Consider the following 18300-nt stretch of genomic DNA (forward strand, 5'->3'; position numbering starts at 1 on the left):
TACGCAGGTGTCTACTTCGAATTAAGCGAAACCAGTTTTGCCGAAGGGTCTTGTAAACAAATTCGTATTAAAAATTATCCGTATTTCGATTTATCCGTACTGAAATACATTATAAATCCTATCTTATCGGCTGGGGAATGGGAAGAACTTCGGATTAAAGGGTACTTCGTATTAACCAATATCGTATTAACGAGGTTATCCTGTAATTGATGATTAGAAGAATTTGATGAAGAAACTCATACCCAGGAACTTTGGTAGCAATGAAGAGAACTTGTATATTCAATTTTTCTTATCTGCAACATTATTATCTACATATTATCAAAAGCAATTATTATTTTCATGATGTGACCTGTTAAAAAAGTCTTCTTTATTAAATAACTTGTTCACGGTTCCAATATACAAAACATTCAAAACCAAATGCAGTCTTTCACAAAGACAATATGAGGCACACACATGTACTCGAAAAACTTTCTCCTTCCCTTCATATTTTGATATTAACATGCGCACAGTCAAGTTCACACACCATAAAATCTTCTTCAAAAAGGCATAACAAGTTCTTGTTCCAGCAACGGTTGTAATAAAAAAAAAACAGTCCTGATATTTTTCCCCCTGTGTAACGATTACTGTGGAATAATCATTCTCCGGCTGCTTCCTGGTCCTTATAATGGCGATACTCAGGCTTCAGCTCCCACATGTTCTTGTGAGGATTCTTTAAGTTGTAGTTGCAAACTTCCTTCAGTATCTCTTTCAGGTAAACCTGGAATTTAAAAGCACAGGAATAGAATGAGGAAAAGTGCTAGAAGGGCAGGTAAACAAAAATATGTGAGGTAGGAGACAGTAAACACTTACCCCAAATCTGAAATGATTACAATATTTCATAGCATTGCCGCATGTTCCCAAAGTAGAAACACAGACTATTGAAGCTGGCCATGGTACATAAGTGTAGCCAGAAAAAAAAAGACACATATAATGGGCATTGATATGAAGATGCTTTTGCCAGTGTTTACTCCACGCTAGGTGGCAGGTGAACTTCAGGAGGCAGGGGGTATAGTTGCGTACATGCCTGATATGCCATTACCCTGCAGGAAAAGGTGTCTGTGCATGAGGGTAATATATGGATAATGGCCATACGGAAACAGTTGTTAAAGGTGGTGTTGTGGCTGGTGGTGTGGGTGGTGACAGTGAGGTTGGAGTTTTGGGTTGAAGAATGGTGGTTTTTGATACTGAGGTTCAAGGGGGTAGAAGTTACCACAGATTTGGCAGATGAGGATGTTTATAAGGTTGGAGGAGTGGCAGGTGCCCTTCGGGTGAAGGGTGAAGTCACCAGCAGAGGTAGAGATCTGGAGGATGGGGAGGTGATGAATACAGGGTAGTTCTTACACCGGGGTTTGTTGCACCTGTGGGCTGAAGTTGGTGTATAATTTTAAAAAATACGTATATGACATCAAGTAGCAACATAATAACATTGCTCCATCTGTAGTTAAGGGCCTCATGAAGGAGTTGGAACCTGTCTGTCCACCCCCTTGAAAACGGTTATTGCTCAGATAAAATTAAAAGAAAGCTTTTCTTTTTTTTATATTGGGCAATTCCATTGTTAAAAGTTTTGATTTTACTTTACAAAGGTATTATTGGCATATTTTACATTTATATTTTGTGGATTAAGCTGATGTACTGATAAAAATATAATGTTACAGACATAACTTGCATTAGTACACACTTTCAGTTGACTATGTTATTTCTGTGAGATGAACAGGTAAACATGAAAAACTTCTTATGTACAAACAATGACAAAAGATAAAGCTTTTTATAAACTGGACAGTTGTTCTTAGTTCTTAATTACAGCACATATTTACATTATGGACATAGCTTTAATGTTGTCATCACAGCAGCAAGAAAAAATTAAACACACACATGCGAGGTTCAGAGCACAAGTGGCGTAACTCCACTCACGACAGTGTTGAGAATAAAGCAAATTTAAATAATGTAGTACTATGTTTAGCTGTTGAAGCACAAACATTGTGATGCATCTATGAACAAGAATTTGAAACTTGGGAGTGTACTTACTTCTAGCACTGAAAGGTTGAAACTTCACAGTTGTAAGTTATACATATACGTAACTCCATTTCCACGAAAAGTGGAGTTACTCTACTTGTTCTATGAACACCTCATATATAAAGCAAATGAGAAGGAATCTGAAATACCGGGTGTTTCAAAAATATTTGAGGGGTTACAAAAATTTATTGCAAGTAAACTATTGAACTTACGTTAATGAAACCAGTCCAGAACAATTGAGGAATGCAAACAGTTTGTGTGTGTGTGTATGTTTTGTTAAGCTGAAGGTTCATATCCCTTCTGCTAGGCGACACTCAAATCACCCACATCACTCACAATGTTTTGTGAAATGTTTTGGTCCCCAAAATCACCGGACCTTACACCGTGTGACTTCTTTTTGTAAGGTTTCATGAAAGACAGGGTATTCGTCTCACCGATGCCGCATGATATTGCAGCCCTAAAGGAGCGCATCATCGCAGCTATGGACACTTTCGACAGGCCAATGTTGATGCGAGTGTGGCAAGAGGTAGACTATTGTGTTGATGTGTGCTGTGTCACCTGTGGTTCACACATTGAACATGTGGGGAAAAAAAAAAAAAGTGGAAAAAAAATTTTGAGTTCCTCATTCATTCTGGACTGGTTTTATATTAACACAAGTTCAATACTTTACTTGCAATACATTTTTGTAGCCCCTCAAGTATTTATGAAACACCTGGTGTAAATAGATAAAAGATGGTGGCAATGCCATCCACATTTGAAGAAGTGACCAGTGGCCACAAAAAATTTAAATTTTCCAGTGTCTGGTGAGTGTTTCCTATTTCCTTCTCATTTGCTGGCTTTCTGGCTCTTCCTCCTTCCATTCACCCCCCCCCCCAATCCCCAAACACACACACATGTATGCATATATACATGCATTGTTGGTGATTTATGCTAAAATCACAGGTCAGTCCACCGACAAAAGGAAATTTGTTCACCTGAAGATCAGAGAAGAGGTGCTGTCGTAACATGGTACGTATTACAATAAGTATAGTTAAAAGCACTAGACAATAGATGATGCTAGAAGGTAACCACTGTGGACTAAACAAGGAACCTTCACTGAAAGAAAATTAGTCAGCACAATCAACAAGTTCAGAAATAACATAGCAGACTCAACAAGAAAGGCTCTAATACTGCACTACCACAATACTACCTAATACTACTGTAAACTACATCTGTACGGATTATCAAAAATAAGCACAAACCAGAAAGAAACCCTTTGTCCAATACATGCATATGCCAAACATATACATGGGGCTTTCCAGCATTGTGTGCGATATTGACACATAAAATGTAAGATTCTAGACATGCGATTGGATTAAAATATTCGTAATAAACTGATTTCATACAAGTATGAAGTACTTTGAACTAGCAAATGAAAAAATAGTATGATGACAGCACAAATGCCATTAACAAAAATGTGTTGTGTGTGTGATGTTTTAAAACTAGCAAGGTTTGATTTCATTTGACTGTGAAGCATGTGGGTACTAATAATATTTGTTGGTGAACATACAAATTACATGCATTCACAAACATTAACCTTAATGCATTAAAAACAATAATAATATCCAGATTGATTCATTTTGTTATTTACATGGAGTAGGACCATGGAATGCCCCACATACATGTACATGTCTATGTGTATGTGTGTATGGGGGTAAAAAGGTAAAGTGTTCCCCTGTGCTTAGCACCATGCCATGAAGGCATATAGGGGGTGTGGGGGTAACGCCCCACACTTTCTTGATCCGGTCGTGAGTGGGGGTGATGTGATCAGCATCACACCCCTGACCGCCTTTACCCCCCAGGGTTTCCCCCAGGTACCCATGTTATTCGACGCTGGGTGGGCGCCGGGGCCGCTTCCAACGTTAGAAAAGTTCCCGGATTTGAACCGGCCAGGCATCGAACCTGGGACCTTTAGCATGGTAGTCAGACGCATTACCGACTGAGCCACCGTGGCCACTGTGTATGGGGGAGCATTTGTAAAGTTTATTTCAATGAGGAATGTAGCCTGATGGGAGTTTCCACCCTGAGAATTGCCATTATATAATCTCTCAATTTCCTCCTCCGTGAACGTGCGGTCTAAGGTGCTGTGATTTGGACTCTGACTGTGGGACGGCATTGGTTGAAGTCCGCCTGGGTTCAGTCTCTGCATTCTCAGCCTGTGCATAGGTCCGGTGGCAACCCACCATCATGGGGAAGTTGAGGAGCTACGAGTGAGTAGCGTAACCCGGTCTCGGAAATCTCCTATAATGGCTGGGAGTTCGACGTGCTGACCCCACATCACCCCATTACCAGTTCAAGATCTCCACACCTCTAGGTAGGATTGTGGGAGGGAGACTGGCAGTCGGGAGATCAGCCTAGGACCTTCGAGGGCGGGTTATTATTACTTATTATAATCTCTCAACATATTTGGTCAATTTTGAAAAGAAACACTGAGTACACACACTATATAAATAAGGTAGTGTTAATTAAGCGGAACGGCAAGGAACACATGCAATTAAGGGAAAATGTGTCTGATGGGACACAAACACTGTCATCTTTATAAAAAAAATACTGGCGAATGACATATTGCAGGTAAAAGTACAGAATCAAAAGTGTAAGACAGAATATTATATTACACCCTTCATTAGTGCACACCAGTGACGTATTCTGGAAATTTGACCTGATTTACAGCAATAAAATCTTATTTATTGTATATATTTATTATACATGCCACCTAGATTAGTTATATGTAACAGAATAAAACACCATTACCACAAGTAAAACAAAAATATATAATATAAGTCAGGCAATTTCTATACTTTTCATAAAATCTACCTTTTTACCTCAAATTGGACCTAGATTTCGTTGCACCAAGGGAAATTTCACTACTGTCCCTACCAAGCATGGCACGGAAAGCAGAAAGGAACAAGAAGTTTTCTCCTGCCAATGTTGTTTGCAGTGGTGGAATTGATCCCTGCAGCCCATGCATATTTAAATAACCCCCTGCCCTGACATACAACCTGGTTTTCAGACAGATGCAATACATAAACCAGTCTTAAACTTCTTTAAATAATTTACTTTAATTCTGGTTTAGAAGCTTGTTTTAATAGTTCGTATAATACATAATGAATAAGGGGTGAATTTATATGCACTACAAAGGCCAAAATATGCATTAAAAGCAGGCAAAATATGCACTTTTAATTTTTAAAAGGTGTCCTAAAAATTGTACATTACTATCTATACAGGGTGATTCAGAATTCCTATTACACACTTCTGGGGATTGTAGAGGGGACTTAGTAGATCAAGTTTTGAGAAGGAACCTATGTCCGGGAACGTACTGTTTTGGTACTACACAGATGACAAGATCACATAATTTCACATCTCCCACTTCACGGTAGGCAACCCACATTGACAGAGGGTGCTGCTTCCATCCTCTGTTTACAATCCGGTGTGCTTCGACCTTCACGTCAGTTGCTATTCAGGCGTTGCGGAAGACAGTACAGTATGGTTGAATACACGTTTGCCGAGAACACCGACATGTTGTTAATTTACAGCAAAGCTGGACGTAATGGTAGAGCTCCGCAACGTCTGTATGCAGAGCATTTTCTGCATCGTGTCACTCCAACACATACCATTTTTGCCCGATTAGATGATGGAGATGTGAAATTATGTGATCTTGTCATCTGTGTAGTTCCAAAAGGGTATGTTTCCGGACATGGGTTCCTTATCAAAACTTGATCTACTAAATCTCCTCTACAACAACTAGAAGTGTGTAATAGGAATTCTGAATCACCCTGTATATGCTTTATGACTGCATCAATGGTGGTAAATGCTGTTCATTGAGGAATTGTGGCCATGACAGATGGCGAGAAGTTGATGTGTGTGACAATAATAGTGAAAGAATACTTTAATGTCCATGTGAACCACAAGAAATTATCCTTGATACCTAGATATATTAAATTTAATACTTAAATATTCAGAGTAGACTTGACATTATATTATTATTGTGAATAACTGTGGCACCGGTGGTAACCACATCATTGCTGAAGACATTTTTTCTTCAAGCTTTCAGTATTATACATTTCCTACTATCATTCATCCACAGCAAGCATGGAGTGGATGTAAACAGATGCATATGGGCAAAGATAAATTCTACTGGTTATTTCTAAAGGCAGCTCTTCCGAAGCATAAAAAAATACAGCATTTGGAAAAGGAATGCCATTTACCTAAGCTTCTATACTGAAACAGGGGGGGGGGGGTGTAAAATAAGCAGACATGAGAAATACGAAAAACAAGTCAGAACTTCACAAATCACATACTTTTGTTTACATTTACTTCATTCTTATGATGTATGGAGAATAGCACACACCAGTGTAGTACTTTTAAATATCGAGGGTAGCTACGATTTTTTGATTATGAAATTCCCCGACATTTCCAGGTTTTCCAGTTGAAAAATGACATTTTTCCAGACACGTTTATCATCACGATTTTTGCTCTTGAACCTTGTGTTTTTCAGTTAAATATATCATCCGTTAATTATGAATATTCACTTTTTTTTAGCAAATTCATTCTACACACAAGACCACGTGAAAATTCGAAGAGTAAAATGTTAAATTACAATTGGCATCAAATGTATTGGGTGCTACAATCACATGCATCTAGCCTTCAGGCTAAAGTAACAGAGGTACATTATTTCACCATAACAGATCTCCACAACATAAAATCAACAGAAAAAGTTCATAAACCATACACACTTTTTCATTTTCTGGAGGATTTATAGTGTCGTAGATAATGCTGCTTTTTTGCTTACATTTATAACTACACAGCATCTGGAGAAATTTTTGTTGCATATAGGAATTTTATAGAAAATGCCTACAAGACTAAGATCTATAAAATAATAGACGATAACCTCATGTTCACCAACCTTTTCGATAATTATGATCATATTGTCAATGTACTTCGATAATTATGATCATATTGTCAATGTACTTTAGTTATCCATCAGATACTGAACTGCAAGTTTTACTTTGATATTCTTTCTAATATCTAGTATTACAAAAGTGAAAATTTATTACAGAAATTCAAAGGAACCACAATTCTGCACAAGATTGAGAATCATAAGAACGAAAGAAACAAGTTTCTAAACTGAATCTTTTTTGGGAGTGGAATCACAAGAAATGAATCCAGAAGTGGAAGTGAACTGCTTGTTCATTTTGCAACTATTTCTCTTGCAGACTCCAAAATGTACGTAAATTCCAGACGATATGCAAAATTCCCTGACATTTCCCAGTTTTCCAGACACGTAGCAACCCTGATATTTCCACCACTGGTGCACAATAAAACTGCTACAAGTGGCAAACCTTAGTAAACATACATTACTTTAATGTTTATCAGATCTTACATGTTTTGGAAGACCCGTTGCTGTGTTGCTTGCCTATCTCACACACATCTGCCAAAATTTAAGAAAGAGTACATTGATAGAAATCTGAGCAGTAAATATAACTTACAATTGGTTGCCTAGTGATCTTCACCAGATCTTTGATGTTGTAGTACTGGTGCTTCTCAAAAGCAGCGAACAGCATTTCAAGAACCTTGTCCTTGTCGTCACGAGCCTTCTTGCCTTCTGCCTTTTTCTTCTCCTCCCACTCAAGCTGGAACAAAGAAATAAATAAGAGTTGTTTCTACATTGTTAGCATAGTTTTGGACAACACTTTCAGTACAGAATGGATAAGGCCCGCTTAAGGCGGAAGCATTCACTAACATTTTTGCTAGAATAAATGCTATGTAAATACTTCCAATTACAATGTATAATATATACACCACAAAAGGCACGTCGAATTACACCCTCTATGGCGAGTGCATGGAGCGTTTGAAACAACTAAAATATTCTTCCATACGTGTACTGTATACGTTATGAAGTATGTATTTAAGCAGCGCCATTGTTTTGTACCTAAAAACGTTTTACATGAAACTTAATTCCTCTACGTTGAACAGTTATTGGCTATTAAAAATATGGTGATACGTTGTTTACATCTCACTCACCACCATTACATCTGCACTTGTGACCTAGAAGTTGCTTCTGATAGGTTATGCTACGAAAAATGTTACAGAAATATGACCAATTCTATCCTTGAGAAATGCCATGAAATATGCCAAAAAAATTTCACTTTACACTGTAGCATTTTGGTCATGGCATAAACGTTAAGAAAAGTGCTACGGAAAATGCTTTTGTCTACAGCGGGTCTTATAATGTTAAAAAATCACAGGATTTGCACACTTGTGGAAGCTTCCATCATGGCTAGATATACGAGGGATAGTGTATAATAGAAGACATAGCACAAATAAAATTATAACTTTAAACTGAGCTTTCAAACATTCCTGTTCCCTTCTCCTGATGATGGCCTTTGGATACAGTCAAAAGCTCTGTTCCAATTTTGTTTGCGATTTTTCTTTCATTTTACCTACTTCAAGGTGAGTCAAAAAAGAATATTTTGAGTTTATTCCCCTGCCCTCTGTGGGCACTCCTGGTACTACCAGTAATTCAATTCCGTAAAAAAAAAAAAAAAAAAGTGCAGGATCTGGTATGTCGGTCAACTTATAATCTGTTTTTGTGAGAATCACATCAAATCTATACTTATTACTTAACTCTTTCACTGTGGGAATTTGGCACGCTGATATAGCTTTCGCTGCGTAGTTTTGGGGCGAAATTTTCAGAATTGCATAAATTTGTAAAAAATATATTCTAAAGTACTGATATGAATTCTACCACTATTCCTTCAACAAAGGACTATAGCCAGGAGTCGCCCTCCACCCCCCCCCCCCTTGGTGATAGATTTTCATTGTTATTTAAGTGGATACAGTGGCGTGCACAAGGGGAGGGTAGGTGTCAAACCCTTCCTCTTGGTCAAGGAATTCCTAAAAAAAAAGAACATCAAAAGCAGGAAAAGATAGCAAAATGAGGGCTGACTACTAAAAAAGTACACATACCCCCTCCCCCCCTTTTGGAAATCCTGGGCACGCCACTGAGTGAATAAATGATCCCTGTTGCCATTGCTGTTTACATACACACAGCCGTACACGTATTTCATTTGTTCAGAAGCAAAGCGAGTTTCTTTGGAAAACAGATCAAATGCCAGACACTAGATGGCAGCATATTCTGGTAATGCTTTTTCTTACAGGGGGTTGCCTTCGCTCGACATCAGCAGCGATGAAAATATTTTAAATCGACTGCAGTTGCTTTCAGCAGCAAAAGAGTTAAAACAGTTTTTATAAATTATGTAATATACAAGATACCTAGTACACATTTAAGTTTGAGTTTGTCCACTTTATGCACAGATAGGCTAACCGGGACTAGACCTTCAGTTTAATGTAGGATCTGACCCACTATGTGCATCCATCATGTACTGAACCAGAATTCCTTGATTACAAGGCAACAATGTTACCATGTCATCACATCAAGGAGGCCCCAAGAAGCTTTAGCTGATGATAGAATACAGTTCTGATAGTTGTCCTTAAAATGCCAATACACTTTAACTTGATGATACACTAGGTAGTAGATATCAGATATTTCCTGGACATCCATAGCTCAGTTTTGAGACTAGTAACCGAGCTTAAGGAGTGTACAACCAGAGAACAATGCACCATCATGCTGCTTTTTTTTTTTAGTGTTCTTGAGAGGTGTTTGTTTTACAAGCAGGGAACGGATTTATATGTAAATACATATTTCTGTATGAAGCTGAAGTCAGTTATATTTTGTACTATCTTTGCATATTGTGGCATGTAGTCTCAAAAAATTAAGTTTTTTTTCCCATATTTGTACATATTTTAGGTTTTGGCTCATATTTGACATATTTTAGTTATTTTTACATATTAATTCCACTTGCAAATAACTGGCAAAAGTCCAAAGCAAAATTAAACAAATGAAAGTTTACAACCTTTATATACCCTTCAATTGTGTTAATTACAAGTTTTCTGTCATGGGAACAATAATGTTTTTTTCCTCTTCAATTTTACACCCCAACTGTGTCAATAATAGGGCTCAAGCATTGGCTTCTGGTTGTTACAAATGTTAATTTGGCAATATTGGAAGGGAGTACATAGTCAAAGTGTTTTAAGTCCACTTTATGCACAGTAAGGCTAATCGGGACTGGACCTATAGTTTAAAGTGGGATCCGAACCACTATGTGCCTCCACCGGGTATCGAACCAACTTTTTGTTGCAATTGTTGGATTGTGTTTGGTACATATTAGGATTAATACATATAGTACTAAATTTTACTATAATTATGTAACATTTATGATTTTTTAAATCATTATTTTTTATTTATTATTAGTCAATACATGGCAAGTATTGCATAAAAGCTCATGTCCCTACCTCAACAGTCAATTCTTGTCCAGTTTTCATTCTTGTTATTACTTTTAACTTATGTAGTGTGTTTCTAAGGGTAGTGTCCTTCTTGTAACAAATGTGCAAATACATGAATTGATGACTTGGTCTGGAAAATTTTGTCTGTTGGTCTGGAAAACCTGGAAAAGGCAGGGAATTTTGTTTTTATGAAATTGTAGACACCCTGAGTGTTTTATCAATAGATATTTGAACCTATTTACTGATTTCCCTTCATAATACAGTGGAACTTTGATTTTATGTTTTTCAAGAGATTGTGGCTAAGGAAAGTAAATGTATCATGGAAGAAAATGAAATGTATGCAGTTTTAATTTTATTTTAAAATTATGTTAAGACTAGAACAGGCATATGGTACTGGTACTCCCCGACCTCATAGTCCTATGTTTATTATACACATGTGCATACATTTAGGAAAGTCGCTGTTGGAGAATCATCCCTAAAAACTAACCACGATATATCTTATAAAGTATTCTTATATTCGCATGTAACAGAACTTCTGTTGCTCATTTTGCTTTAATTTGTTTATGTATAACTTCAATTGTTTATTTTGTGTATATCCAATGCTTTAAGAAACCTGCACTCCCATTGGTCAATTCATATTGAGTGCGGTGTCTAGTTGCCGCCATCTTAGCGCGGTAGTTTGCTTCCGCCAGTGTGCGTGGAGAAGCCACTCGGGCAACAGCTAGAAACCGTGTCGCAGATAATTATGGACACCGTAAGCCTAACGTGGCTACGTTTCATTAGTGGCATGTTATTGTAACACCAGCTGCAAACCTCATGTAAACAGTTTTCCCTTGACAGGAGTGCAGGGAAGTGCAATCAAGTGTTATGTGTATATACCTTATAATACATAGTTCTAGTTATCAGTGTGTGTGCTTGTGTTTTCTTTACAACTCACAAGAGGATCGCGGTGAACTTATCCCTGTAGTGACACAATCCATTCCAGAGAGATGTAAGTGGTAACCTACAAATTCGCTTACATTTAGATCCTTCCGGTCCGGATCATCATTCATTTTTTGGTCCCTTACGGTCCGGAAAGCATACATTTCTGGTCCTTCAGGGCTGGACAGGTTTAGCAAAGAGTCGCATTTGAACAAGTCTGGATTGTATTAACTTGACAAGATTGTCCAAGATTGTTGTAAATCCACTTTTAACTCGGATTGGTTAATTGGGACTGAATCCGGAGTTGTAAGTGGAGTTTGAACCACTGTGTTTCAACCCAAGATCTGTCGACTGCTAGTTTTAATTTTAAGTTTTGTCTCCCTCATTTCACGATCATGTACTCAATAGTGAAAAATCCAGTTTTGGCCATCCCTACTTCACACGACTTGCAAGAACACTGTTATTTATCATCACTGACCTGCTCACGTGTAACTGGAATTATCAATGTAAGAACAGCACCTTTCTTAGCCTCTTCTTTGGTGCAATTCCTAGTAATTCGGATTGTAAATCACGTTCCTAACATTCCGGTAAAAAGTATTAGCAACTTGAAATGTTGTCTTTTCGATGATAGCCTTTGCTCTGCCAATTTTTTGGAACTTTTTATCAGACGGAAATATATGGTAAAAAATATTAGTATTTTTTGTTTTCTTGAGATAGTGCGGACATACGCTTACAGAACAGTAAGCTATTATCATTACTCTGACACTATAATATGAATAGCATAAAAAAATAACTGGAAATATATGAACACAAAGGAAAGAACACAGAAACATGTTTCCTTTGCTAACGGATACCAAACTTTACCCAGTGATCATTCATCCCTATGATGTCACATGTTTTACAACCACCTCGACTTGTCAAAAAGGGGCCTTATGACCAGACCTTCTGAGCCAAGCGGCAAACAAGATCGATAGACCTTGGTATCAACCCATGGTCTCTTGATCACAAGGCTAAAGTGTTACCACCAGGGCTGCGATTAATATGTACGAATGCAAATCGAAAAGTCTTTGTGCCTAATTGTTTTCTAGCTTGTTATAAGTGTTATTACAAAAGCGAAACATACGAGCGATGCAGTAGGCTTTTCTTGGAACGGCTCTATTGTAACTTCCGATTTCGTCCACGGCACGGTGCTGTTATCAGTTGGCAAGGATGGCCGGAGTGCACAGGAAGTTCACGCCATATGAGCAGTGAAGTGTTATTAGTTCTTTATGGTGCAAAGGACAAACAGCCACAGATATCCACAGGGAAATGGAGCCAGTGTATGTGGACAAGTGTTTATCAGTGCGAAGTATACAGTGGTAGTGCAAGGAGTTTGAAAATGGATGGGAAAATGTGGAGGACAATAAGCGATCGGGCCGACCTCGTTCCTCGCTGACACCAGATCGCCAAACTTAAGTCTTGTGGGTGGGAGATTATGGAGCATCCCCATACAGCCCAGACCTAGCCCCCGGTGATTACCATCTTTTTGGTCCATTGAAGAAGTTCCTGGCAGGACAGAGGTTCACGAATGACACTGGAGTGCAGAACGTTGTTCGTCATTGGTTCCGTGATCAGCCGGCCACCTTCTATGCAACTGGCATTGTGAAACTTGTGGTACGGTGGGACAAGTGCCTCAACAGGTGTGGTGGTTATGTGGAAAAATAGCTAAAACAGGGTGGCTACAAACAAGCAGAAATGAAATTCCCCGACTTTTCCAGGTTTCCCAGGACAAAATTTACATTTTTCCCTGACAATTACAAACTAAACTAAATCGATGTTTTTGCAAATGGAAATAATAAACTCATACAGATCCACGTATGGTTGTGTTAAGTACCAATATTATCTTCTATGAAATTGACTTAATTTCTCTATTCTCTATGATTTGAATTCAAACTGCAAAATAGCGAATTTGGAAAAATATTACAATTCACAAGCTAGGGAAGGATTACGGAATTTTGTCATATGCAGTAAGTTTAAAATAAAATACTTGATTATTTTTAAAATTACAACTAAATGAGATAAGAGTGAAGAGTGATTAAGAAATACAATTTGTAATTTATCAGTCTCCTTATACATTCTCGGTATTAAATGTTGATATTTCCACTGAGGTTTGGAACCCTCTGCTTGCATGAACCATCATGAGTGCGGACTCATTTTTCGATGCATAAAGCTACTTACTTCTCTGTTCTCTGCAAAGCAAACAACTTAACTCTTTCAGATAAGTGAAGCAATTAAATCAAACAAAATAAAGTGTCATATTTCCTTACATTATCAATGGGATTTCTGCTTCAGTACAGTATATCCAAGTGAAGTACTGTGAAACTGACAACTTGCAGTTATACCATAAATGCTGATGAAAAGGGTATGTAGGTATTAGCAATTTAACGCAAGGAATTTATAGAATTGCATTGTATAGGTACCTGATTTAGCTAACCACACATTAAAACAGGAACACTCTGTTAATAACAGCTTCTGGAAGTTCATATACGAGGGACGTCCTTAAAAAAGCTCCAAATTATGCTATACGCAGCACTAGTGGTTGGAGAGCGACACACACACATGCAGGCAGGAAGAAGTGGCATGTAGCTGTAATCTGGTACAGTTGCAATGCAGCCGTTTTAGGACAGTTCTAGGTTAACCCATTAGTGCCCAGTGCCCACATTTGTTGGCGCATGTTGGCAATTATTGATCATGCCCACAAAGTATGTAAATAAAAATTGATCGTGAAATTGTTGGTATTATTAGTTACGAGTTGGTAACAGTGATCTGCAGTAGCGTTATCAAATTGAACATTGCATTCGTTTTGGCGCGAGCTATTGTTGAAGTACGTTGTAGTTGATAAGTCTACGAGCATGGCGAGTTCCAGAAGGTAAGTTATTTTCTCATTGTTTATAAAAAGATCTACATACTATTTGTTAGGGTCATTTTAAACTACTATGATCTATGTTTATTATTATAAAGTAAAAGATTCTTTGAACTTCATAGCATAGTAACAGTAAGAGTTTAATTTTTACTGCCCACTTTTGTTGGCACTGGGCACAAGAGGGTGGGTGAACTTCTACAGCAGTTTTCGTAGCTACTTATTTTTAACATTGAACCGTAGACCTATATTTCACATGAATTGCAGTTTACACAAAAAACATAGGTTGCAAAAGGAACATAGAATATTTACTACATCGCATTTATAAATTATATACCAAAACGATTGAAGTTTATGAGTTTTCTTCATTGCGGAAACGGATTTCCTTTGTATGTGTTTTGTTATATAGCCATCGAATTTTTTCTAAATGGAATGGCATAAAAGGTAGGCTTGGAAATACTGTCATTTAATGCCTCCTTGCCGTTCGTTCTTTTCAAGTTGAATGACATTTTGTTTATATCTAATGGTATCAGATAAATACAAGCATTTATTTTTCTTTCCAGGCTAAATGTTGAAGAAATCGCAGCTCTTCTTGAAGAGGATGACGTACTTCATGCGGATGTGTATATTCAACCACCTGAAAATGCATTGGCCAGCGATGAGGATAGCGCTTCTGAAGAAGATTTTGATATCACACATTTATCTGGTAATCAGCTTCGAGGTGGAACCATTCCAGGCCAGGGTGCCTCAACAAGTAATACTGTTCCTGAACTTGGAGTAGGTGGTTCTGTTGTTACGGAACTGGTCAACAAAATGCCACCTGAAACTACAATTTCTTTGCGTCCCTCAGATTGTTTGACTCCTTACTTCAAAAAAGGCATGATGCAGTTGGTACAATCGAGTAAATCGAGTTGAAAAGGCGCCTCTCATTAATTCCAAAGTGTTCAAGAAGGAAATCCGTGGTTTGTATAACCAGGTCACGGGCACAAAATCTGCAGTAACTTTGGTGCAATACAATGACAACAACGTTGTAACTGTAGCATCGACGAACTGTGGTGTGCATCCATTGGGGAAAATTAAAAGATGGTGTCTAGCAGAAAAGAAGTATATTTTTATAGAACAGCCAGCTTGCATTGCGAGGTACAACACTTACATGAGTGGAATAGACCAAATGGATCAGAACATATCTTCTTACGGCATCACAATTCGAAACCGAAAATGGTACTGGCAACTTATTGCTTATTTTTTAAATGTTACAATGAATAATGCTTGGCAGCTGTACATTGTACCCATTGGACATCAGCAGGATCTAGATCTTCTCGCATTCACCCGCTTTGTAGTTCAGAATGATTTGTCTAGGTACAAACAAGAGCGTCCAAGGCAGTCACGAGTATCCACAACTGGGAAAAAACGAGTTGATAATATTCGACTAGATGGTGCTCTTCACATCTTAGAAACCAACAAAACACAAATACGATGTGGAGAGTGCAAGAAGAATACTTGGAAAAAGTGCAGAAAGTGCAACGTGGATGTCACATCAAATGTTTTGAACGGTTTCACAGTTACAAATAAACTTTTGAAAATTCGAAGAGATACTTTTCTAAATCCACAAATGTGCTTCAAATTTTATAAATTTATTTGAAGCTCATGTAGACGAAATATTTTGGGAGTAATTTACTAAGGAAAAAATCTACCATTATATATACAAGGAGATATTCTGTAATTTCTAGTATACTTCAGTGCATAAAATGTTGAACAGACCAACTGTACTTTCATAAATTTAGAACCTTTGCATTATAAATTACTTTAAAGCTCTTGTAGAAAAGTGACTTATTATAATTGCTCTATCATAATAAATATCAGGAGATCCATTAGTACCCACTGCCCACATTTGTGCGCAAGTAAACACCCCACCCATTAGTGCCCAGTGCCCACATTTGTGGGCCCCCCTCCACTCTTTAACAAGTAAAGATATCACATCGAAACTGAAGTTAAGCATAATATCTGACCTTCAATAGGCTTATATTCAAGTATAAAAGATATATCTGAAAAAAAATATTCTGGGCACTAATGGGTTAAAGACTGCAGCTCTCATACAGTCTCCCACTGACTGCGATGTAGCCTACATTGCATGCTCAGAATTTGGTACAGAGCCACCAGCAATCGTGTGAGGTGTGCAGACCGGACGTCGTGAGTGATAGTATGGTCAGACGACTGTGCAGACAATCAGGGAAGGCCAATCGAAAGTGCACAACCCCATACAGCTGAGTACACACGGGCCCTTTGCATCACTTCAGGTGAGAGATCTTGGACCACTCCCTGTACAGCCCTGGCCTTGAATGTACCGACTTTCATCTCTTTGTTTAACTGAAGAGGTTTCTGGCAGGGCAAGGATTTGACTGAGGTAGAGATAGTTCCAGTCTTTGCTGTCAGAAACATATACCATGGGCATACAAAATTTAGTGCTATGCTACAACAAATGCCAGAACAACGGTGGTGATTATGCCGAAAGTTAAGTTAGGAATCACTGTTACTAATGCAATAAATTACAACTGATATTCTTGTTTTACTTATGCCTTATCGGTAGGGACCTTAATACTTTGTTATTTTTTTCAAATTGGTGTATTTTCTTATTTTTTAATATACGGTGTTATTTTTCCCAAAATTCACATTTTCATTTTAGCGCATTTTCTGGCAAATATCTGAAATTATACCTTCATGGTGTTTTTAAGCTACTGTTTCAAATTGTAAGTCACATGGCTTACGCCTCTTCGTGAAAGTTTGATATCTTGAAAGTTATTTTCCATACCCGTTTTTTAAATTTTAAGGTAAGGATTTTAGATAATGGCATTTTCCACGTATATACTGAAGGGTGCATAATGACCATAAGAGGCGACGCACCCAAAAAATTAAAATCAATCAATCTCACGTGACAAATACCGATATACTATGGCACCAAAAATTGGTATCTTTTTTTGAATTGTTAGTGTTACGTTTCCCAAAATTCGCGTTTTTGTTTTAGAACATTTATCTGCCAAATATACCAAAACTTAATACGCCATTGTGCATTTAAACTATTATTTTAAATTATAGGTCACATGGTCTACGTATTTTCGTGACAGTTTGATATGTTGGAACAGATTTTTGAGGAAGTAAAAGTAAAGTGCTCCCCTGCACTTTTCCATGAAGGTGTATAGGGGTGTGGAGTTAGGGCCCCACACTTTGTATTAGTATTATTACTTAGTATTATTTCTTTGAAAATAATACTAAAGTTCGCGACCTCTCCCAAAAATAGTGGGGGAAGAAGGGGCAAACTACAAATTTTTGTTTTTTGCATTGAAATTCAGGGGTCGTACCCCCCCGGCCGCCTTCCTCGAATCGGCGTCCTGAATTGTACACGGTTGCAGGCTATGATGTTTTAGCTGAAAAACAAAACTTATCCGACGTAGATTCCTCCCATAGTGCCTGAATTATAACAATTTTCCTCCAAAAATGCAAATTACCTATTTTTCGTAAAAACAAAATCACAGTTTGGCTTATTATTCAACTTGTATAGCATCCAAGAACATGAACCATGTTTCATTCTCTTGAGAAGTCCATTCTTTGAAAAAGAATACGAAAGTTCGCACCTTCTCCCCAAAATAGTGGCAGAAGAGGGGGCAAACTCAGATTTTTATGTTTTTTTTGCATTGAAATTTGGGGGTCGTGCCCCCAAACCCCTTCCTCGGTTCGGCGTTATGAATTGTAAATGGTTGCATACGCTATGTTTTATCTGCAAAAACAAAAGTTATCCGAAGTAGATTGCTCCCATAGTGCCCAAGTTATAACAATTTTCCTCCAAAGAGTGTTCGAATTTAAAATTCCCGCCGAGAAAAATTTCTCTCTCTCTCTCTCTCTCTCTCTCTCTCTCTCTCTCTCTCTCTCTCTCTCTCTCGCTCTCCTCCTGCCATCACTGGTTTCTGGTGCCGTGGTTGTGTTGCATATAAAAGGGACCTAAAAGTTGAGGCCGAAACTTACGAACGAGATTTCCTGTTCCCGTGCAGAGT

The 18300-nt window shown here is 37.9% G+C and overlaps 1 protein-coding gene across 2 annotated transcripts in view; it reads right to left on the bottom strand.

The window, feature by feature from the left end:
- Positions 1-345: 345 nt before the first annotated feature.
- The window catches only part of TfIIFbeta (transcription factor TFIIFbeta), a 54070-nt gene continuing 36115 nt past the window's right edge, over positions 346-18300 (bottom strand). For both annotated transcript variants that reach the window (XM_083130440.1, XM_083130441.1), the window contains exons 7-8: positions 7578-7721; positions 346-757 (exon numbers count right to left, since the gene is read on the bottom strand). In XM_083130440.1, coding sequence (XP_082986566.1) covers positions 635-757; positions 7578-7721 — 267 coding nt within the window. In that variant the 3' untranslated portion in view covers positions 346-634. The remainder of the gene's footprint in view (positions 758-7577; positions 7722-18300) is intronic.

Source organism: Lepisma saccharinum, chromosome 10 (genome assembly GCF_977018435.1).
Source record: "Lepisma saccharinum chromosome 10, izLepSacc3.1, whole genome shotgun sequence".
NCBI classification, from domain to species: Eukaryota; Metazoa; Arthropoda; class Insecta; order Zygentoma; family Lepismatidae; genus Lepisma; species Lepisma saccharinum.